This window comes from Myotis yumanensis, unplaced genomic scaffold, assembly GCF_028538775.1.
Source record: "Myotis yumanensis isolate MYYU_CA2020_CCGP unplaced genomic scaffold, mMyoYum1.0.hap1 SCAF_8, whole genome shotgun sequence".
In the NCBI taxonomy this organism is placed as follows: domain Eukaryota; kingdom Metazoa; phylum Chordata; class Mammalia; order Chiroptera; family Vespertilionidae; genus Myotis; species Myotis yumanensis.
In genome coordinates this window covers 8,878,297-8,902,812 of record NW_027223759.1, presented here as the reverse complement: position 1 = coordinate 8,902,812, position 24,516 = coordinate 8,878,297, and the positions used below count along the sequence as shown (strand labels likewise).

The window sequence follows — 24,516 nt, the reverse complement described above, 5'->3', positions numbered from 1 at the left end:
CCAAAGCAACCTATAGATTCAATGCAATCCCCATTAAAATACCAATGGCATATTTCACAGACTTAGAACAAACTCTCCAAAAATTCATATGGAATAAAAAAAGAGCCAGAATAGGTACAGCATTCCTGAGAAAGAAGAACAAAGTAGGAGGGATCACAATACCAGATATCAAGCTGTATTACAAAGCCACTGTTCTCAAAACAGCTTGGTGCTGGCACAAGAACAGATATACAGACCAATGGAACAGAACAGAGAACCCAGAAATCGACCCAAAACATTATGCTCAATTAATATCTGGCAAAGGAGGCAAGAGCATACAATGGAGTTAAGAAAGTTTCTTCAGTAAATGGTGTTGGGAAAATTGGACAGATACATGCAAAAAAATGAAACTAGACCAACTTACACCATAAACAAAATAAACTCAAAATGGATTAAAGGACTTAAACATAAGACAGGAAACCATAAAAATCTTAGAAGAATCTATAGGCAGCAAAGTATCAGATATATATCGTAGCAATAACTACCGATACAGCACATAGGACAATGGAAACTAAGTAGAAAATAAACAAATGGGACATCAAAATGAAAAGTTTCTGCACAGCAAAAGAAACCATCAACAAAACGAGAGCCCACAGCATGGGAGAACATATTTGCCAATGTTATATCTGATAAGGGTTTAATCTCCAAAATTTATAGGGAACTCATACAACTTAACAAAAGGAAGATAAACAATCCAATCAAAAAATGGGCAAAGGACCTAAATAGACACTTTTCAAAAGAGGACATTCAGAAAGCCAAGAGACATATGGAAACATGCTCAAAGTCACTAATCATCCAAGAAATGCAAATCAAAACAACAATGAGGTACCATCTCACACCTGCCAGAATGGCTATCATCAACAAAGGACAAGTGCTGGCGAGGATGTGGAGAAAAAGAAACCCTCATGCACTGCTGGTGGGAATGCAGACTGGTGCAGCCACTGTGGAAAACAGTATGGAGTTTCCTCAAAAAATTAAAAATGGAACTCCCATTTGACCCAGTGATCCCACTTCCAGGAATATATCCCAAGAAATCAGAAATACCAATCAGAAAGGATATATGCACTCCTCTGTTCATAGCAGCACAATTTACAATAGCTAAGATTTGGAAACAGCCTAAATGCCCATCAGTAGATGTGCGAATTAAAAAACTGTGGTACATCTACACAATGGAATACTACACTGCTTTAAAAAAGGTACTCTTACCATTTGCAACAGCATGGATGGACCTGGAGAGCATTATGCTAAGTGAAATAAGCCAGTTGGAGAAAGATAAATATCACATGATCTCACTCATTTGTGGAATATAATCAACAACATAAACTGATGAACAAAAATAGAACCAGAGACATAGAAGCACCAGACTGTCCAACTTACAAGGGAAGGCAGGAGGTGAGGAGTAAGAGATCAACCAAAGGACTTGTATGCTTGCATGAGAGCATAACCCAAAAACACAGACAGTCGGGGGTGGGGGTGAGAGCATGTGCTGGGAGGGTGGGAACGGCTGGGGAGAGGTCAATGGGGGAAAAAGGAGACATGTGTAATACTTTAAAAAATGTATTAAAAAAATAAAAGAAATAAGGAATAGGTACAAAAATATAATCCCAGAGAATGACTGGGAGGTCCAAAGGCTGAGTAATAAGTAACAGGAGTATAGGAAAGGGAACAAAGATTGCCAAGGTACCAAGCTCTTAACCACTGTGCCAACGGTTCCTTAAAAAAAGCCTCTGGCCCCCATTCAACCCACATTGTTGACATTATGAGTAAGTTCTGTGGGACTCTGCACTCCTACAGCAGTTTTTCTCAAAGTTTGGTACTAGGACATCTGACCCAGAATTATGTAAAATGTTTGCTAAAAATGCAGACTTCTGGGCCCACCCTGTCACTTGTCAAATACTCTACTTTCCCATCTAGGCAGAGTAGAATTGGACTAGTGATTTGAATATACAATAAGCTATGTTCATTGATCTCAGATATGAATAGGATTTATTACTTTTACTACACTAGTAAGTGATCTTTAAAATACAGTTATAAAAACCAAAATCAAGAGAGCCTGAAAGGTTAACCTAACCCCTCAGCCAAGTCATCAGATTACACAAAACAGAATACAGAACCTGACACCTAAGTAATTACGGATCAAGTATTCTGAAAGTATGAAAGAATGGTGAGAAAACTGACCAGCGCAGGAGACTTTTACAATCTTAAAGGTGTTCACATATATTAAATGATTTGAAAACAAAACTAAATAAGTTAGCTTGATATACAGCAAGATAACACTGCAAAAGTATTTATTATACATTTTATTGGTTAAAAGGTTAACAACTATTGTTTAGTTAAATCTACTACATTGAAAAAGTTGAATGAGCAGGAATATAAGTTATAGGATAACCAAAAAGATTTTAAATTTTGTAATACAATTTAATATTACAAAATAGCTGTTTTATGCACATATATAAACATAAAAATGGATAAATCAATACTCCATGAAAAGGTAGAAAATAAAAAAAACTTCATGTATTTCCTCTTCTAATTATATCCCTGTTTTGACTCATTATGGTTTCGGAATTCAGAAAAGCCAGAATTCATAAATTCACCTCATCTTCTCATTTTGCTGCAAAGTAGAAAAAAAGGGAAAATTAGTAACAACACAAAACAAATGCTTTTGCTGTGAAGCATGGAGAAAATTGCTGTGTCATACTAGTGGTATGTTAAGCTTTGCCATATTTCTGAAACTCTCTGCGATAGTGGGAATTATAAATAACAATTAAGAAATATTAATGAACAGATTTTATACATGTTTTACTATAAGTTCCTTTTAACTACAAACTTTAGCATATATGCAAATGTATAACTTTAAAACAATTAAATACACGCTGATATACGTACCTCCTGTTTCTAGTATTACCATACCCAGACTCCTCCAGTGTGTCCCTTTCTGATCACAGCCCGCTAATCCCTCACAAAGTAACCGCTAACCTATATTGTGTTAACCTTTCCCTTGCTTTTCTTTACACTTTTTACCATCTGTATATTACACTCCTAAAATGTATATTATTTGGCTTTAATCTATGTGTGATCTTTATATCATTCTGTAGGTGATTTTCTATAATTTTTTATCACTAAATACCTTGACTCATTTTCAAGCGTCTCCTTTACTGAAGCATTAAACATTCTTATTGTATATTCTGTATCTGATTCTGCTATCAGTTGCTTTTGCTAATCTCTCGTTCCCTTGTGTGTTGTTCTTTGCTGTGAGCTGCTGTTTCATTTCCCTTGCAGCTTAATCTGTGGAAAATGTCCGGTGGACTGAGATGAAGAAGGGCTCCTCTAGAAAATATTTGCATTTGCTTCTAATAGACAACAGGGGGCACTAAAGCTCAGGGGCTAATACTAAATCCTCAGCTTGATGTTTTTTTGTGACTTCCAGATATTGTGAATTACAGCTGCTATACATGAGGGTTTGGTTTTGGTTAAGAATTCTTAGAACATTTTTTACTCCTCAATTCAGTACCAGAGTTATTTCCTAGAGCTTAAAAAAAGCTGGTGGGAAGGTTATTTTTAGTTTGTTCTTCTATTTGAGAGTAGCTCAACTTTACTAAGGGAGATCCACTATTAGACTCTTAATTTTAGCTAAATCCTAGAGTCTGCCTTCTGTCCCCAGGCCCATAAGGCTGTGAATCCAATGCTTAGGCAAAACGTCTTCAAGCAAAAGCCAGTTTCTGGCTCCACTTACCTTCCTGGCTTCGTCTCTAATCCGAGCTTTCTCACTTCTCTAATAGATACATTCAAGGAGTATTTTGCTTGTTTGTTTTAATATTTTGTCCAGTAATTCTACTTTAGAGGGTTGATCTATTAACCTAGTATATAATGCTGCAAGAAGTGGAGTTATATTATTTATTTATGTTTTTTGGATGAAATACGTAACACATGGTCCCAAATTAGAAGGCATAACGGGTAAAAGGAAGGTTTCTTTCCCTCCTCTGTACTCCTCTTCAGAGCCAATAAGATACCCTTATTTTGGGTAATTAGATAGAACCTAATTAATTCTTTCAAAAGAGCTGTCATGGGGATGTTGTATTGATCATGTGCTGGTTATTGTTTTAAAATACCTATCAAAGCCATCATGTTTTTCATTTCATAAAAGAAGCAAGCACTAAGATTGTACAGAGCCTGGCCTGAGTGGCTCAGTGGTTGAATGTTGACCTATGAACCAGGAGGTCATGGTTCAATTCCCAGTTGGGGCACATGCCCAGGTTGTAGATTTGATCCCAGTGTGCAACATGCAGGAGGCAGCCGATCAATGATTCTCTCTCATTGTTGATGTTTCTATTGCTCTCTCCCTCTCCCTTCCTCTCTGAAATAAATAAAAACAAATACATAAAAATAAAAGTGTAAAGAAAGAAAAATTTAAGGATATTTTTCTCTTCCTTCTGAAAATATATCCTAAATATCATCAGGTTCTATACAACAGGCTACTTCATTAATCCTTTTTAAAAATGAAATGTTGAATAAAACACATATTAAAGGCATTTGAACCGTTTTGAGATAATCAAGAAAATTTGAATAAAAATTATCTATTAGATAACAGGAATTATTGATAATTTTGTTAGATGTGATCATTTTTGTCAAGTTTTGTTAAAAACTTTAAGAAGTTCTTACTTTTTAGAGATATACTCACAAGTATATATATCTTTATTTGCTTGAAAAATACATAACAAAAAAGACAGATGAAGTAAATATGGTAAAGTATTAATAACTGGTGAACCTCAGGGATGGGTAAATGGGGGAAGTACTATTTCTGTTCGCTGAGATATGTTTGAAGTTTAAAAAAGGGGGAAAAAAAGAGTATTATTCTTTGAGGCCAAAGGACACATAAACCACTTTGAAAACCACTTCTAGGGAACAAGGTAGAAAATAAATTAAGGGGAGTAACAAACATGTAAACTGTGCTTTATAAATTATAGGCAACATCTTTTATAAAAACTGTTCAAAGAATAAAAGGAGACATTTCTTCACATCTTACTCAGATTATACTGTGGTTGTTACACGTCAATAATATATACTTCATTGATATTCAGAAGTGTTCAAATACTAATTCAGGAAGGGATTTTTGAAAGAGTGTATATTTGATAATATCACACTGAAATCACTCGAACCTCACTGAAACACTTACTCTTTGAGACTTGGCTCTTTCAAATTGAGAGGAGTGCACCTTCTTCGTTTTGGCAGCCCTAAAATAAGATCTTCTGACTTGTTCTCAGATGTAGCAGTGTTATTTGAAACAAAATTGGTATTTGTCAAGTCCTGTAGTGTTCTACCACCTGAAAAGAATATTATTTTCACAAATATTTATAAACATTTAGAAATATGGAAATAGAAATGGGCTATTTAGTGGTTTGCAAAAATCACTGATAGCAAATTTTTAAACTTAACAATAATCAAGTTGTAATTTTAATTATAATAGTAGCACTACAATTATTTGTAAATCAGTTTTTCTCCAGCCTTAATGTTGTAGTCCACAACATTTTAATTCAGAAATCACTTATAGGCTGAGAAAAATTCTTCATGGTCCAACTATTCATAGAATCCCACAAATTACTGCATTCATTCAACATTTGTCATTCATTGGCCACTCTGTGAAAGGCACCATGAAGAAGACAGAGATGAAAGATGGCTCTCGTCCTCTAACATGTCCTGTAACTCTACACCTTTGCTTCAGTGTTCCTTTTACCTGGAATAACCTCATCCATCAAATCCTAGTGTCCTCACCCTCATGTTCATAACAGCATTATTTACAATAGACATGAAACAACCTCACTGTCCATGGATAGATGAATGGATAGAATTGTGGTCCACAAATAAAACGCAGTATTATTCAGCCAGATAGAAAAATAGGAAATCCTACCATTGTGACAACACAGATGGGCCTTAAAGACATTATGCTAAGTGGAATAAGTCAAACAGAGAAAAACAAATATTGTATGATCTTACTTGTATGTGGAATCTTAAAAACAAAACCCAGACTCATAGAAAGAGGTCAGACTTGTGGTTAGGAGGCAGCGGAGAGGTAGGGAGGATGGAAAATTGGCATTAGATGATCAAACTTCTAGTTATCAGATAAATAAGTACTAGGGGTGTAATGTACAATATGGTAACTATAGTTAACACTGCTGTATGATATATAAGAAAGTTAAGTGAGTAAACCCTCAGAGTTCTCATAACAAGGAGAAAAAAATTTTTTTTCTTTCTTTTCAATGTATCTCTGAGAAGATGGATGTTAGCTACATCTGTGGTAACCATTTCACAACATGTATAAATCATGCTGTACACTTTAAACTTATAGTGATATATGTCAATTGTTTCTTAATAAAATTGGAAAAAATCCCTGTGCTCCACACACATGTAGTAAAATTTTAGGCTCCCACTAGAAAATTTTAATTGATATGGGAATGTCTAATGTTACAAAATTTCTAATAATAAAGGAACATCCGTAGAATTCAATGTTAAGGGGGAAATGTGAGATAAGTAATGTTTTATAGAATATGATTTTAAGAAAAAACCCATAGATTCAAGTCTGCATGCATATGCCAAAATGTTGACTGCAGTTCTAGGTGATTGTTTTTCCTACTATTTTCTGATTCTCTACTTTCAATTTTCTGCAGTGTTATTTTAATAACTGGGAGAAAATTAAAAGTAAACCTTAAGGTAAAAATCCTACCTATCCTTTAGGGCCTAAAATGCTACCTATTTCATATGTCTTTGCCAGTTCCTTTAGTCAAAAGTACTCCCCATTATATCCCTTAGCATAATATGTGTGCGTCTAGTAAAGCATTTACCATTGCATTTGTAACTTTTACATATATTTATTCTGAGGAAAGGGAGTTGGTAGTTTATTTTTATTTCTCTAAAACACATAGAATAATGCTTTCATCACAAATATATACTGTTATCAAAGTCCCATGCTAAACAAACTTGCAATTGTCATTGATAAAATCAATCCAGCACAATTCCTTATAATATATATGTAAAACACACAATTTCCTTCAAACATATGAAACAGGAAATTACCTGCCTAATGGTATTACCAGACAACTCTGTGGGAAAAGCCAATCTGTTTTTTAGGTTATAAAGTCCAAGACATTCTCACCAATATCTTTCCAAAGTACTAAGCTCTCTTTAAATTCTTGGGTCAAGCTAGTTTTTAAATTCCATAAAAGTAACTAGAAATACTTTACCAGTTAAGTGGGGAAAAAAATACGCTTTTAAAATTGATCACTTTAGGCATTGACCTACCTGCTCCTGATCTTTGTGTTCTCTGGGTGACTTGAAACGTCATCCCTGCCATCTCCTCCTGCACATCATCACTTACTGCACAGACTGGTGAGCTCTCCAGGGTGACATTTTTTTTTATCAGATTTTTACTAGAACTATGCAAAGGTCTTGAACCCTCATGAACACTGTTATGAGAAGAATCTTGTACGTTAGGTGAATATATCTGAGATAAAGAATTAAATATCTTTGTATAAAAGTCTGGCTTAGTTTTCTCATTTTCCAAAATTTGTTCATCAGCTTGTTCAGATCCAACTGGCATTCTCTGACTGGTGTCTGATATTATGTGCATTACTTCATGGCTATCTGGAGAAGGATCTATTAAAGTCTTCCTTTTCTTTGATTTGGATGTCATTTTACTTCTTCTTTTGATCTGGCACTCTCCTTTCATCACTTCTGCAAAGGGGATATCACTTTTTTTATTAAAAGTTGTAGTGCTTTGCTTCGGATTCTTATGTGATCCCATTTGGTTACTAGAATCTGCTTCATTAGCAACTTGTTTTAAATCTGATTCTAAGGAGACAGATGTCTGTGAAGAATCTGTTAACTGAAAAATAGATTTATTTTTTGCCAAAATATTCTTTGTCTTGCCTGATGATTCTTTCCCGTGCTTTTTTTGTTTGTAAGGATTTGAAATTTGCTCACAATTTTCCTTTTCATTACTATTGATTTCCATACAATATCCACTGATAATACCTTGGCATTCAAGTCTCTGTTTAGATTCATGTACTTTAAAATCAAGATCTTTTGTACAGCCTTCTTGGCCATGCACATCTTTATCATTATCCCTATATATCTGGTATGCTTCCGAAATGATTTCTGTCTTCCGATTCACTTTCTGCTTATTTATTTTTGAAACATTTTGTTGAGCAGGTTGTGTATCAGTTACATACCTTTTCAAATCCAACATATTCGGGTTCTCATAATCATATAAATTTCCATTATCTTTGGTAGAAAGATAAGCTGGTTGAAATTCATTTGTGACTTCTGGGTTTACAGAAATAGTTTCTTTATCCCTTTGGGTTGGGGAAAAGAAGTTACCATTTTCTGGGTCATGCACGCCTTTATTAAACTCACTTATTTGGTTCGTTTCTAAAATTATTTCTGTCTTCCGACTTCCTTTATCCCTAAGCCTCTTATTTATTTTGGATCCATTTGGCTTTGCAGGTAGCATCTTAGTAGCCTGCTTTTTCTCACAGTAAAGGTTTCCAGTCTCATAACAGAGGTTCCTATTACCTCTGGGAGAAGGATCAACTATCTGAAAATCATTTGAGTCCTCCAGGTTTTCAGGAATTATTTTGTTTTCTTTCTGGGTTAGAGAAAATAGGTTACCCTTTTCTGGGTCGTGTGTATCTTTGTCATCATTCTCATGTACTAGGTTTTCTGAAATTATTTCTGTCTTCCGACATACCTTTTTCCTAAGCTTGTCTATTTTTGATTCCTTTTGACCAGCAGTTTGCGTATCATTGGCATGCTTTTTCACTTCCAAAATATTTTGAGTCTCACAATCAGACAGGTTTCTATCAACTTTGGTAGAAAGGGCAGGTGTCTGAAACTCACTTGCGTCATCTAGGTTTTCAGGGATGATTTCTTTATCCTTCTGGGTTAGGCAGAAAGGGTTACCATTTTCTGGGCAATACACATTTTTGTCCTTACATAAATGATTCACTTCAGAAATTACTACTGTCTTCCGGTTTACTCTCTGCCTAAGATTACTAGCTTTTGATTTATTTTGCTGAACAGGAAACGCTTCGGTGACCAGCTTTTGTAAATCCAACACATTCTGGGGCTCACAATCGAATAGGCTCCCATTATTGCTGGTGTGAAGAGCAGGTTTTTGAAACTCATTTGAAACTTCTAGGTTTCCAGAGATGATTTCTTTATCCGCTTGGGTGTGGATGGAAAAGTTACCCTTTTCTGGACAATGCACATCTTGATCATTATCCCCATGTATTTGGTTCATTTCAGAAATTATTTCTGTCTTCCGATTTACTTTCTGCCTAAGCTTCTTAATTACTTTTAATTCATGTTGCTGAGCAGATTGTGCATCGGTCACATGCTTTTTCAAATCCAACGTATTTTGTGTCTCATAATCACATAAATTTCCATTATGTTTGGTGGCAAGGTCAGCTGTTTGAAATTCATTTGTGATTTCTAGGTTTTCAGAAATGGTTTCTTGATCCTTTTGATTTAGGAATAAGTGACCTTTTTCTAACTTATGAATCACAAATGTCTGTCTAGAAGCTTTATTTTTATCATAAGCTAGAGATGTCAGATCCATGTCAAGTTTACTCTCCTGCTGGAATTTATCAGAATTTTGGGAGAAAGAGTATGTTTCTTCTTGCTCATTTGTAACATGTATTCTTTTCTTCTTCTTCTTTTTCTTCCCCTTCTCTGTACTTTGTCTGTCATCTTGATCAAAGTCATTATGAAGGGTTATTGTCTTCAGTTTGTTCAACTGAGTCAGCTGTTCAGTACTGAAGATAGAATTTGGATCTTCTGAATCCCCACTGTCATTCAGGCCAACAGGTCTTTTTTCTGGTTCATTTTCAATCTTTTCCTCAACATTCATTTCTGAAGTATTTTTAATTTGTCTCTTTGATCTTTCCCTCTTTTTTTCAGAGCTTGAATCTTTCACTTTCCTGAAAGTTTTGGTTGCACAGTCATTTGGTTTATTATTTCTTTTATTTTTAGTGCCTTTTGAAACTGTAACAATTTGGCTTACTACTTCACTAGCAGTTAAATCCATGTCAGTATCATACACAGTTTTCTGCTCCTGAAAGTCATCATTACCCTGAACTTGATTTATGCATTCTGTAGCAGGTTCACTTGCAGGCTCAGATGAGTCTGGAAGGCACTGTATGTTTCTTTGCATTTTAATATTTCTTTCATTAGTATGATCATTTATGTTATTATTCCCATTTAATTCTGGGCTTAAAATCCCTTCTTGATTTAAATCTGTCATACAAGGATTGTCTGGACAAGGATTATTTGATTCCAGAAATGATGCAAGCTTTTTCCTTTTAGTTATGTTATTAAAAGATGGTATCTCCTTTTTGTGACTGATAGGCTGGGAATTTTTCATTTCACTCATTAGAGAACTCTCGGAACTTTGTTCATAGTGGGAACAGTTCTCTATAGAATAAAGGGAAACAAAATTCAGAAATAAGTAATGACAGGTTTATAATTTTAAACAAATTAGGTTAGAAATCAAGCTGTTTTACAGAGGATTTCTAACCATGTGTTCTGTTCAACTATTTATAAAGAATCTATGCTGATAAAAAAATAAAGTAGAAATGATGAGAGTAGTCCTAAGTCACATTTTACATATGTATCAATGGAAAATAGATATTGAGAATTCACTCTGCCTTGGCCCCAATAGTAGAGCCATTAATATATATATTTCTAAAGTGGAGGGGACCAGCAAATGACCCCAAATAACAATGGTAACTCTAATAAGAACTACTATCAGAAAACTATCAGCAGAAAGCTAGTTCCTATAAATTATATATGGAATGTACAAATATAAATTTTTTTTAAAGTTTTACTCTATTTATTTAATACATTTTATTGATTTCTTTACAGAGAGGAAGGGAGAGGGATAGAGAGTTAGAAACATCAATGAGAGAGAAGCATCGATCAGCTGCCTCCTGCACACCTGCTACTGGGGATGTGCCCGCAACCAAGGTTCATGCCCTTGACCGGAATCGAATCTGGGACTCTTCAGTCCACAGGCCAACGCTCTATCCACTGAGCCAAACCAGTCAGGGCTACAAATATAAATTTTTAGAAAGAAAAAATAATTCTAAGGTCTAAATTCAACATATCAATTGGAAAATCTATGGCAAATACATAAACCAGACTACACCACACAATTATTTTGAAATATCATCTAAATAAAATGTGTCATCATTTTCTCTTGCTCAACCATTATGCACGCTCAAGTTTTTGCTTTACTATTAATTGGTTATGATTTTGTAAAAGTCACTACTCCTATCAAGGCCCCCAATTTTCATATTTATGAACAGGAGAAAATGAAAATGTGTGAAACTAATATGGTATCTTTCTATTCATAAGCTAAGATGTCAAGAAAAGCTCTTTAGGCCAGCACATTTCTAAATATTGTTTCCAGAGAAACAGTATCAGGCCAATGTGGAGCTGACATTTGTCAGCATACTGACTTTTAAATGAAAATTTTCATTGCATTTTAAAATGGTAGAAGTTAGCAAATCTGTAACATTAGAGATTTAACTTATTAACAGTTTACATACCATGGCTATCAAGAAGAAAATGTTATGAGTGTACTATTTAATACTGATACTCAAAATGAGAATTTAAAAAAAATCTCACCTTTAGGAAGTATATCAATAATAGAAGAAATCTGTTCTGAATCATCTAAGCAACACACATTTTGATTATTTTCTTTAAGACATGACTCCAAATTATACTGAGCTGATAAAGATTGTCTTGTTGATACCAAAGTAGGAACATCAGACGATATCTTTGATATAAAATTGTTGTCATGTTGCATTTTCTCTTTATCTTCATCATCATCATCATCATTTGAAGTTAATGGAACTCTAAAGGCAAGTGGGAATGAATGAAAAATTTTGCATTTTATAAAAATTAGAAAATGACATAGACATTTCTTTCTATAATCTATTTATTTAAGAACCAACCACAACCTCCGCCCACCCCTCTGGGTACCTTTTTGTGTTCAATGAAGACAAGTATAGGTAGGAAGTAGGTAGTATCTAATAGTATAGAACTGGGAGTAAAACAAGAATGCTTATCTTCATAACCCCAGTGGCCCCAAAAGGAGATAACTGATATAATCACTGGTTAGGCTATTAAGGTAATAATAATGAAATAAATAAAGTCCAGGCATACTTTTAAACACTTGTATATAATATTTATAGTTTTCCTTAAATTATATGGAATACCCAAAACTCTTCCTCTGGTTTCAAACAAGTACAATTGTATAAAAAGTTATGTGTGAGATGAAGGTCGTTATTTCCAAAAACATCCATGTAAACTGAAGCCATATTCTACAGTACTTAAATCTATGGGAGTGGAAGGGACACAGAAATCCACAGAAATATATTGTTAAAGTGACCTTCTTGAATTAAAAGAATGAAGAGTAACATCAAAGAAAGTGGGAGGGGGGCCAGCAAATGAACCCGAATAAGTGATATTACCTAGTTTTGGTCTATTATAAAGAGTGCTGCTATTTATATGCCTTTTGAAATGTATACACACATTTCTATTGGATATGTACCTAGTAGAAGCCCTGGGTTTACATATAGTTTGTGGCTTTAGGAGAAAGAACATTCTTATTGTGTTCCAATTATTTAACATGCTTGCTCTTGAGTTAAGCATGGTGTGAAGAGCAGGTTTGTAGATTTTCCTTATCAGCTTAACCCTACCAGACCGCTGTACCGATTTTTTGGTAATTTCCACACAAAGGTGGAATATTGGCGCTAGATGAAAGGTAGATGAAAGGTAGACCTATTTTCTACAATGTCTCCAAGTTCTATCTTATTCTAACCACTTGTTTGCATGTAACTAACATTTTTCTATATCATGTTGGTTTTTTCTCTTTAATGCTCAGGAGCCCAGGTATAGGGGACAGTTAGGTTCAGGGCCTCAGGTCTGGTAGGATTAAAGAAGTTTCCTTGTACTCCTGGTCTGCTGAAAGGTTTTTCATAAATGGCTATTGAATTTTATCAAATGCCTTTTCTGTCACTATTGAAAAGATACCTTTCTCTTTTTTTCCTATTAATGTGATGAATTTTTTAATCCCAATCAGATATGTATGTGTATACATGCATTATGTAAATTGACAAGTTGATTCTAAAATGCACATGGAAATGCAAAGGGCCAAGAACAGCCAAGAGAATATTCATGATCAAAAACATAAATGAAATGGAGATTCATATTATCAAATACCAAGGCTTAGAATAGTGAGTTCAGAAACAGATGCATACACATCAAGTCACCTGACTTATGAAACAGATGATATTGCAATGAGGTGGGAAAAAGACGGTCTTTTCTAAATAAATGGTGTAGGTCAGTAGGATTTCCACATGAAAAAATAAACTATGACTCTTCCTTCATTATACCTCAAATTCTAGGTAGACTGAAGATCTAAATGTGAAAGGGAAATAATAGAGCTTAAAAAAAAACAGAACACATCATGACCTTCCAATTAGAAAAGAGTTTCTTAAAAGGACACGGAAAGTAGTAACCATAGGGAAAGGGGGGTTAATAAATACAACTTAGTTACTGAATAAGGGTAAGTTTCTTCAGAGCCCTGAAGACACAATCTGAGCAAGACTCACAGACCATCTCTTTCCTACCTCAGTAGGCAACCATAGGTTAATAAAACTCAAACATTATATAACACATACAAAATTATTGTGTTATATACAAATCTAAGTACTCTGAGTCAATGTACTTTAAACTCATGTAACTAAAGGTCCATCTGTGCCTCTTTCTTCTCTAGAATCTATGGGAAAGCTGAATATTATTTCAAAATATAAAACTAAATTCTATTATATTATGTCTTCAATTTCTTTTGCTGGTATAATTTTAACAAGTATTTCATTATTAATTTTTAAATGTTTTTCTATGTTTCAAGGAAGTGAACCAAATAAAACTTTCAAAGTCCAGTTAGAGGTGTGCAGGCTAATATTTAACCAAGTTTTGAAGCAATTACCTTGCAAATGGAAGACGCATCGACATGCACTGTTTACTAACCCGTTTATTCTTGCTGGCTGGCAGTAGAAAGGGACTCTGATGGAACTATTTTGGGGAAAAAATACATAAAATAAAAAACACACAAAATTTCTAATCTCATTAAATCATGTTTGTTATTAAAACATCAAATTATGCAAGAATACCAATACTAATGGAACAATTCTTGCATTAGTCTTTAATAGTTCAATGAGAATAATGTGATAAGGTTAAACACAGTTCATCCATAATCATGTCATCCAAAGAGAATCACTACTAACATTTTGGCATATAACTTCCCAAACTTTCTTCTATACATACAAATACATAGTGCATAGCCACACAAATATGATGTCTTTACATATACATAGTTTTGGATTCGTGGTTGGGTAAAGAGCCAACTTAACTGATATGTGGATTTTGACTATGTGGGGGTTGGCATCCTTAACTCCACATTGTTCAGAGGTCAACTGTATAAGAAATATGCTTATGTCTACATATGTATTAAGTAATGTATTATTGGATATAATATACTAGAGGGCCGTTGCATGAAATTTGTGCACTTGGAGGGTCCCTCAGCCCAGCCTGCGCCCTCTTGCAGTCTGGGAGCCTCGGGGGATGTCCGACTAACAACTTAGAGAGGCTCCCGCCACCGCCACTGCGCTCACCAGCTGTGAGCCCGGCTTCTGGATGAGTGGCGCTCCCCCGTGGGAGCGCACTGACCACCAGGGGACAGCTTCTGTGTTGAGCGTCTGCCCCCTGGTGATCAGTGCACATCATAGTGACCGGTCATTCCACCCTTCAGTCAATTTACATATTAACCTTTTATTATATAGGAGGATATTTTTAAATGGTCCTTTAAAATTCAAAGCCTGGGTGATTTTAATGTAGCTTTTAAATTTTTGCTTCTCTCTATTTGCTAAATTTTCACGTTTTCTGGACATGTTTTAATTATTTGATAAAGACCATAAAATTAGGCAACATACAAACATGTTTTCTTAGTACAGTGCTAACCTGCAATATAAATGGGTATGGGCAAACTGACAACCTAATTTCAAAATTCACATGGAAATGCAAAGGACCTACAATAGCTAAAACAACTTTAAAAAAGAACAAAGTCGAAGGGCTATGGTAATTGAGACAATATAGTATTAGCATAAAAACAGACAAATATACTTAAATACAAAATACAAAACAGACAAATAGGTCAATGAAATAGAACAGAGTTCAGAAATAGATACACATATATTTGGTCAATTAATTTTGGACAAGGTGCAAAAGCCAAATGGGGAGTCTAGACTTCCACACTCACCAGGCTATATACTAAGGCAACTTTTCTCCAAACCAGAGGTACTATCAGAAAAGGCCAAGGGGAGAGCTGGGACATCTGGTGGCAATGAGTGCAGACCTCCTCCCCCGCAGCAATATCAGTGAAGGACACATGGGGACTTTGGACTTCCACTCTCATTTGTTAAGAACAAATCCTTTCTGCATCCAAATGTGGATTACATTAGCCAATAAAGTACCTATTCTTTGGCTAGCTTTTATAAAAGATTCTGACAAAGGAGCTACACATTGACCACATAGGTTGAAAGAGTTCATATCTTCTTACCGCAAAGACAATGCACTTAAGAGATTTCTAAATGACTTTAACAGTTTTTAAAGGACAGATTTGCAGAAAATTAAAAAGTAATGATAGCTAACATTTATTGCACTCATCCTATTGAAAGAATACATGCTAGGCACATTTAATTCTTACACTAACTCCCCATTATTCATACCATGTAGATGAGGACACTGGGGTGCAAAGACTGTAAGGCCAAGGTCACAGAATCAGGAAGTAGCAGAGCTGGAATCTAAATATTGGCAATCCCATTTAAAACGCCACCCCCTGAAGCACTAACCTGCCTGCAGAAGCTAGTAAGAAATTTGCCTACACTTGGGGCTTCACTGACCTTTCTTCAGGTTCCGTACCATATATATTTTGCCTTATCATTAGTTATCCCTTCAAAAGTTATTTTTCCTATTTAGATAATTAAGTAAATTTCACTCCCTTCCTGAAATTATTTTATTTTCCTTGTGCTAGATTATAAAAGATTTTAAACTATTTACATTAGAGCTTTTCTGCCATATGTTTAATTTTCCTAGTCTGTAATTTACCTTTTATTTTTATGATTTTTAGGTTTCTAAGTTTTGTTTTTGTTTTTTTTGTTTGTTTGTTTTTTTAGAAAGTCCATTAATAACTTCCTTTATGGTTTCTATCTGTTTTAGGTATAGAAAGGCCTATCCTACCTATGTGAATTCATTTGTAATTTCTTCTCATTTTATATGACTTCCTTTTTTTACATTTAAGTCCATCTAGAATTTATTTTAGAGAATGGTATGGAGTAGAATCTTCCTCTTTTTTCTCCTATTGTTTTTTAATTATGTCTATCTTTTAATTTTCCAAATCTTAGAGAAAGTTTATTTAGGAAGTTACAGAGGTAGAAGAGCCAGTAGGGCTGCGAGGCCTCAGGAAACAAGTTACAGAGGTGAAGGATGGGCCCTGGGAGCTTAGGAGAGAGAAGGGTAAAAGTAATGGCCTGGGGAGAAGGAGGGGGAAGGAAAAGGCTCAGGTATGCTCCTGAGAGGAGAGCCACCTGTCCATCTTTTTTTTTTTTTAATATATTTTATTGATTTTTTACAGAGAGGAAGGGAAAGGGATAGAGAGTTACAAACATCGATGAGAGAGAAACATCCATCAGCTGCCTCTTGCACAACCCCTACTGGGGATGTGCCCGCAATCAAGGTATATGCCCCTGACCGGAATCGAACCTGGGACCTTTCAGTCCGCAGGCCGACGCTCTATCCACTGAGCCAAACCAGTTAGGGCCATCTTTTTTTAATAACACAAATTCTTTCCTAGTTTGAAATACTACCTTTCTACTATTGTCTTTCATGCTTTTTAGTGTGTTTAAGGGCTATTAGGTTCCACTGAGCTATCCAATCCTGTGTTACTTTTAATCAAAACTAAATTTTATGTAAAAATTACAATAACCAATTATACCAAATGATAATGTTCTGTTAACCCATTAATATCATCGTTCCTTTGCACAAAGTTTAGGATATGAATCTCTAATCTTGATGCTACTTAACTAACCTCAACTATTCTCAGTAATGCTAAAAAACTGCACCACTTACACACAATTCTACTTACCTCAGAAAAATTGCTCATTTCAATTGCGGTTATCAAACTATTGTTCAAGTGTGCTTCTATTTCTATAAGCTTCTTATTCTGTATAAGTAAAAAAAAAAAGACCCCTTTTAAACAATTAAGATTTGGAGTTTATTAAATCATACATTTATGAATACAATCAGCTGAGAAGACTTAAAAAATAACAGAGATAACATTGGACTAAAAATTGAGATTACATTGAGCTAAAAAGGTACTAAACTGTATAGTTCAAATAGACACACATTTTGAATGCTTTTGAACTATCCAATCATAAATTTTTCTACAAACATTTTTCTATCTTCTTATAATACATTATATGGCAAGTAAACATAGTTGGTCAGTCACAGGAATTTAACCCTAAACTGTAGTAGGTAATTTTTCCATTTTTAAATTAATTTCTACTTATTTTATAGTTAGATCTATAGTTGCAGCCTAGCTAATCATTGGAACTTACTACCCTGTCTATGGACAGAGTTGCCAATTGGAAGGAAAAGCAACGACTACAATATTCATTCTATTTGGCTTAAAGTCAGGGAAACACTGGGGCTAGAGGAGAATACTAATACTCTGTGAACTCCCCTCCTTTCCATTCACTGGAGGAATTAGTAATGCACAAAGCTTTGCTTATGATAAGCAATCAAAGGTTAATCAAGGTGTTATGCTGGTGTGCAGAGCCACAAGTAAATATTTAGAATGCAGACTTAAGACACCAATTTTATTAGTTTGCCCATGAGCAATGTATGCTCTTTCAATAATTTTTCATAATAATTGGAGGTTTGAAAAACATATCTAGAGCTTCTATAGTAATATAGTTAAGATTTTGTTATAATTTAGAATTCAAACATAATATAGTTTCCATACCAAATTATTTAGCTTTAGGCGAAGAAATGAGTTCTCAAAATTCAATTTTTCCACTTCTTTTTGTAATAACATCTTTTCAGTTGCCATTCTTCGAGAATTCTCTTTTTCTCTACTAAGAGCCTGAGCTAATGCCCTGTTGTTGTGCTTTAAAGATATTTTGAAAATAGAAGAATTATCTGTAAAAAAATTTTTAATAATTAATATTGAACATATACCTTAACAATTTTTCACATTCCTTAATAAAATTCTTTTAGACAAAATGCATTTCACTTTATAAGTTTTAACTGAAGGTTGGAAAAGAAGAGACTGACAATACAGATGTAGTTTTGAAAAAAAATGTACTTAGAGTTTGGAACTGAAGAAATAAAAGCCGTCTAGGTGATGAATAAAAGGCATGAGAAAGGCAGAATGTCTGCGGATACAGAGTTAGGAAACAGAGGGCTCTTCTACAGACACAGCATTCTAGATAATGAGATCAGCCACAAACACTGAATCTTGATACCTGCTGCCCTACCTTCCTTTTGCCTTTGACTAGGAGGTAGAATGGAGAAGCTGATCCTGCAGCTCTAACTGGAGATGTCCCATAGAAATTAGGGTGGCCAGTCTGCGAAAAATTTAAAGCCAGTTTCTGCGGCTGCAGAATGGAGCACATTAATTAATGCTCCCAAAGTCCATTTTTCAAAACCTTGAGTGAAAGGGAGCATACTTACTACAATGTTGGATAGATCACCTAACCTTGTGGGATACTTACTACAGTGTTGGATAGATCATCTCTAAACCCTATGGGATAGTCTACCTCCATCCCAAATATCCTCCCTCGTATATGCGGGCATCTACTACAATCTAAACCGGACCCCTCTCTTTACAAGCACTGTGTAAACATAATTTAAGTCAGAAATGCTTTCCCGTTGTAAGGAAAGAAATTTAATTATGAATCCCTTGGTAAATCTCACCTTAAATATAGTGTGCTCCCTGTGTACACTTAGAGCATACTCTTATCTTCATAATTTTGATTTACATGCCACTGAATAAAAATGTATATATGTAAAAATGTTTAAAATAATATTTTAAAAATACTCAGGGAAAGTCTGGGAATCTAAAAAACAGAGTCCAAAGAAGTACTTTATCTTTGGCACAGAGAAAGCAGTTTCAACAGCCGCCTCTGACACAGCCACGGAAACACACTAGAACCAGTGGGACGCCACAGCTAAAGGATAATAACCTTTTCCTGTTGGAGGCCTCAAAGTCAGTACGTTCCTTCTTAGCAGCAGATGTGCAACGGTCCTGCCAGAGAGCAGGAAATAGCCTCTAGAGGCGGTGGTCTAACACAACACATGGCCCAAGACACCTGGGTAGGAGCAACATTATGACTGGAAGATACTCAGAAGGTTTGGCTCTTTCCCAGGCACAGTTACCCTCGGCAGTGGCTTCCCCACTCCCGCTAAGGTGGGTATGATCCATTGAGACAATTTTCAAGAGCATTGAAAATTTATCTTGGGGAGTTTCCCCATTTCTTTCTTTTTTTTTCTTTTTTGCCCTTCTGACACCCTAATTCCAGAATCCATGAGACCCAACTCTAAAGGGTTCAGTGCCCTCCTAATGAGCTTTGGCTATATAAGATCACCCACTACAGCAGCCCATGTGGGCCAACCCCTCTAGGTGACCCATCAGCCAACTGCTACAGCACACCATAACGATCTACCACTTTTTAAGATATTTTCCAGGAATGGCACATTGGTATTTTCCTTGCCATGTAGGAGGTAGCTGCCTTAGGCTGCACCAAGCTCACTGCTGAAAATTCAGCTGTCACCACTGGGGGAAAATCATCACAACCATTCAACTAGTAGGAGTTGAAGGAAACAGAAAGGACTGAAAGGAAAGGAAAGCATCAGTTAACAAAAATAGTCATTTTCTATACTTAATAAAATAAAAAAAACTCATCAATTCTCCAGGGAAAAGTAAAAACGTGAGTATATGTACAACCAATGGTACTTACTTATTATTTTTGTTTTGATTTTGGAGGCAAGAGAAACATTCAACTTAGCAGACTTTGACATTCTTTTGTCTTTCACATGCCTCTTAATTCCTGAGGGGAAAAGTGATCCCATTTCCGTTACTTGATAATCCATCACTGAAACAAAAAAGAAAAGGAAGGAAATCATAGTATTGATTAATAAAAGATCTGAGTAACTGATATATTCTAAAAAGTAACAATCATGACAAATGATATAATTTGTCTGTACATACGTATCAATAAAACCCCTTGAATAAAACCGGAAAGTATGAATGTAATTAAAAGTGGTTTAAAGTAGAATCCAAAAAAAAAGATAAGCGACTGTTTTTCATTTAAACCTGTATTATTTTATCGTCATGCCAGGAGCCAGGCTAGGCTGGAGACAGAAAACAGGACATGGCTGTATAAGAATGTATAATATGGAATGCATAATCTAATGTGGGTATAGGCACTCTTTGATACTAGTAAAGGGTGTCCCAAAATTCATGCAAGAAGTAATTTTGATAGAAAACACAGGTTTATAATTAAAAATTGTAAATTTTTTATTGATTCATAAAGTATACAGTATAGGGTTATGTATGGAATAGCATATCGGGTAAATGGCCTCCACGGCTTTGCTGGCACATAGGCACTCTTTTGTTGAAATTTTCCATGACTGTTTTGCATAAATGTGGCTGAATTTCGATGAGGCTCATTTTCATCTTGATGGCTTGGTTAATCAACGAAATTGTCACATTTGGGGTTCAGAAAATCCACGAGTGATTGAGAAACAAATGCATCCACAACATGTCACTGTTTGGTGCGGATTTTGGGCTGGAGGCATCATCGGACCACTCTTCTTCAAAAATGCGACTGCTGTCCTAACCGGTTTGGCTCAGTGGATAGAGCATCGGCCTGTGGACTGAATGGTCCCAGGTTCGATTCCGGCCAAGGGCATGTACCTTGGTTGCAGGCACATCCCGGGTAGGGGGTGTGCAGGAGGCAGCTGATCGATGTTTCTCTCTCATCAATGTTTCTAACTCTCTAGCCCTCTTCCTTCCTCTCTGTAAAAAATCAATAAAATATATATTTTAAAAAAATGCGACTGCTGAGGCAATAACAGTTAATGATGCTCGCTATCGCGACATGATAATCCAGTTTTTATGTATGCTATTCCATACATAACCCTATACCGTATACTGTATGAATCAATAAAAAATTTATAATTTTTAATTATAAACCTGTGTTTTCTATCAAAATTACTTCTTGCGTGAATTTTGGGACACCCTTTACAATGTATGTAGTGTAACCTTAGAGATGTGCACAGAAGAGATATGCCTAATCGTATTTGGGGGAGGAGTAGGCAGGAAATTTAAACTTGTCTGTTAGAGTTATGGCCTATTTGATTAACAAAAAGATATTCACATCATGACAAGAATGATGGCTATAATACACAATGGCACAGAAAGTGATTAACTCTGCCTGGTCCAGGGAAAAGGATCTGAAAAGGTTTTACTTAGAAAATACAGTTGAAGTTCAGCCACCTACTTGGACAAGGCCAACCTCCCAAGTCCCCCTCCCCTTCCCCAAGCCTCCTCCTCTCCACCTGCAGAGACCTGGAAGACACCCTGCCACCCCCACCTGCCTAACCCCCAATACTCAGCCTGTCCACCACTACCTACCTACCTACCGAGTCCACAGGACTAACCTCACTATGCCCTGCCCGTCAGCCACCACAAGAATCCCGACTCCCAGGCCACCCTCATCCCCTCACCCTAGTCCGCACGTCCCTCATTTGGTCCTGCGGTGGGGTGAAAAAGGGTCCCCCAAAGCGATCAGGTCCTCATCCACGTCATTCTGAACCCAATGTGGAACAGGGGTCTTTACAGGGTCACTGCGGATCTTGTGATGGGAGACGGCCCCGGATTATCCAGGCAGGCCCCCCGGGTGCCATCGTGAGTATCCGCACAGGAGAGGGGCAGAGGCTGGAGTGAGGTGACCAGACCCCGGGAGAGGTGAGGAATGCCTCCCTTAGGGCCTCCAGAGGGGCGCAGCCCTGCAGACAGCCTGCGTTCAGCTCCGTGACCCTCAGTGTTTGGACTGCTGGCCTCCAGAACTGCGAGAACATACATTTCTCTTGTTTTAGGCCACCCAGTCGGTGGTGGTGCTTTACAGCAGTCACGGGGAATGAACAGTAGTCCCCCTACCTCACCCTTGTCCAACCCGCAGAGTCCTCTGGAACTCGCAACCCATCAAAACCTCTAGCCTCAGTCTCTTGCCTGGACATCACCTAATGGTGGTTCCTCTGCGGCTCTTGTCTGGCCAGCATCTCAGCTGACCCCTCAATCAGGAACGCTCCTCTCCACATCCAGCTTCCCCGAATGGGATCCCGCATACAGAAGTCCTCGCCCCGTTCCCTGCCGAACCACTCCCTGTGCCTCAAGCCTCAGTTCCAGCCCTAGGTGCTCCCAGGCTCCCTCCCTCCGCCTGCACTAGCCTCCCTTCTCCACGGCGCCCCAAGGAGGGGGCTCCACGGCGAGACCCTCCCACCACCACGGAGCGGAGCGGCCGCCTAGAGAGAGATCCCCTCCTGCAGGGAGCTGACCTCCTACCTGGCGGCTCGCCCCCCGCCCCCGCCCCCGCCGGGCGTTCAAATCCCGGGGACCAGAGGCCGCGATTTAGATGCAAACTAGGTCCTCGCCCCCTGCCCCCTAACAACAAGCCGGACGAGGGGTGCAGGGGCTGCGGCTCTGAAAGCCAGGGCGGAGGGTGGGCGTGATGAGCGCGGGTCGCGGGGCTCGGCGGACCCAAGACGCCGGAGGACCAGGCCGGGTGGTTCCGCCCGGGAAAGACGCGGATCCCGCCACAATGGACGGCCGTCCCGAAAGCCACCGGCCGCCGACTTACCGCTCCTTCAGAGTGCGGGGCGCCAGCCCGCTCCCGGAGCTGCGCGCCGCGGCCGAAGCTCCGGTTCAAACCCCGCGGCCGTTGGCGGTTGCCCCATCAGCCAACCAGGTCCCGAGAAGCCGACGCGAAAGAGCGCCGGGCCCGGAAGTGGGAGGCGGAAGGGGCGGGACCTCGCGCGGGCCGGGAGGGGGCGTGGTCGGGGGCGTGGTCGGGAGCGCCTGCGGACCGGCCTGGGGGAAGGGCCAACCCGTGGGCTGCGTGGGTCCCTGGCGCTGGCGTCTGGTGCGGGAAGGAGGCGATCTTTTGACAAAATTACCTCCATCGGCCGGTGTCCGACGGCTTGACAGCCGCCTAAAGTCAGCGGGAAGTTCTTGTCGCCTCTGACGCGGCCGGGAGACCGCCCACCCCATCTTAGCATTTCTTGTGCTGCTTTGCCCTGTGAGGCCGGCTCCGTTGCTTTTCCCTTAAAAGCTCCCCCCATTTTCCTTCTAACTTTTTGACGAAAAGCGGCAGTGACATTTCGTTGTAAATCCCGGATCGCATCAATATTTAGGTCTTGTACTAATGGTCTGTTTTAGCTAACGATACAAGAATGGCATTTGCCATTATACACAAACTACATATGTATGTAATATATGTCACATGTGTTATATATGCATAATATATGTATATAACATATTCCATATGTTATATATTGCATATGTTATATATGTTTTATATATATGAGGTTTCCTTATCTGTAAAATGGAGGTTAATAACAGCATCTAATATATTTTTATGGTGGTTCTAATCAACAGACCCTTCAAAAATATATATATTTTTTATTGATTTTAGAGAGGAAGGGAGAGGGAGAGAGAAACATCAATGATGAGAGTCATTGATCAGCTGCCTCCTGCAGCCCACTACTGGGGATCCCTGACTAGGAACTGAACCTTGACCTCCTGGTTCATAGGTTGATGCTCAACCAGCAAACCACAGCGGCCTGGCCAACAGACCCTTTTGTTCAAATATATTAATACTAGAGGCCCAATGCACGAAATTCGTCAAGGGGCTCGGCCCTCACAGCCCCGGCTTCGTCCGGAAGGACATCCGGAAGGTCATTCGCCTGCCTGGCCTGATTAGCATATTATGCCTCTATTATTATAAATTACTGTAGATTGCTTTCTTCCTGACTCATTTTGTAGCTACAACTCCAACAGCAAAACAAATAGAAAAAGGGAGACAGAGCAGTCAGAGGTAGGAGAGTTGTTAAAAGTTTTATCAAGACATGAATACCAACATGGCTTTTTAAAAAAGTGCTCATTATCTTATCCCAAAGCAGTTGAGAGAATTTCATGAACCAAGAGCTTTTTAAATTACAAAAACTCTTGAAAATGTGAATTCTTATCATGTACAACCATAAACTTAAAAAGTATAATTAATTAGGCTACTTAATTTA

The 24,516-nt window shown here is 37.5% G+C and overlaps 1 protein-coding gene across 2 annotated transcripts; it reads right to left on the bottom strand.

The window, feature by feature from the left end:
- Positions 1–2,353: 2,353 nt before the first annotated feature.
- Positions 2,354–23,183, bottom strand: SGO2 (shugoshin 2). Of its 2 annotated transcripts, XM_070421787.1 has the most exons (9): positions 23,079–23,183; positions 20,175–20,309; positions 18,179–18,354; positions 17,300–17,377; positions 14,087–14,172; positions 11,719–11,948; positions 7,333–10,503; positions 5,213–5,360; positions 2,354–2,650 (listed from the first exon to the last, which is right to left on the bottom strand). In XM_070421787.1, the coding sequence occupies exons 2-9, from the start codon at positions 20,305–20,307 to the stop codon at positions 2,635–2,637; spliced, it is 4,038 nt and encodes a 1,345-aa protein (XP_070277888.1). In that variant the 5' UTR covers positions 20,308–20,309; positions 23,079–23,183; the 3' UTR covers positions 2,354–2,634. The 2 variants fall into 2 exon arrangements, with proteins under 2 accessions (XP_070277888.1, XP_070277889.1); XM_070421788.1 differs by lacking the exons at positions 18,179–18,354; positions 23,079–23,183 and having other exon boundaries at positions 2,355–2,650; positions 20,175–20,238.
- Between the last annotated feature and the right edge of the window lie 1,333 nt (positions 23,184–24,516).

What these genes read in the sequence shown, in the direction of transcription:
- SGO2 (XM_070421787.1), bottom strand. Translation starts at nt 20,307, where the DNA reads ATGGATTATCAAGTAACGGAAATGGGATCACTTTTCCCCTCAGGAATT. An exon ending in GCCTAAAGCTAAATAATTTG is followed by an intron (nt 17,378 to 18,178) that starts GTATGGAAACTA and finishes TTACTTATACAG; the next exon opens with AATAAGAAGCTTATAGAAAT. An exon ending in ATGCGTCTTCCATTTGCAAG is followed by an intron (nt 11,949 to 14,086) that starts GTAATTGCTTCA and finishes ACTTGCCTTTAG; the next exon opens with AGTTCCATTAACTTCAAATG.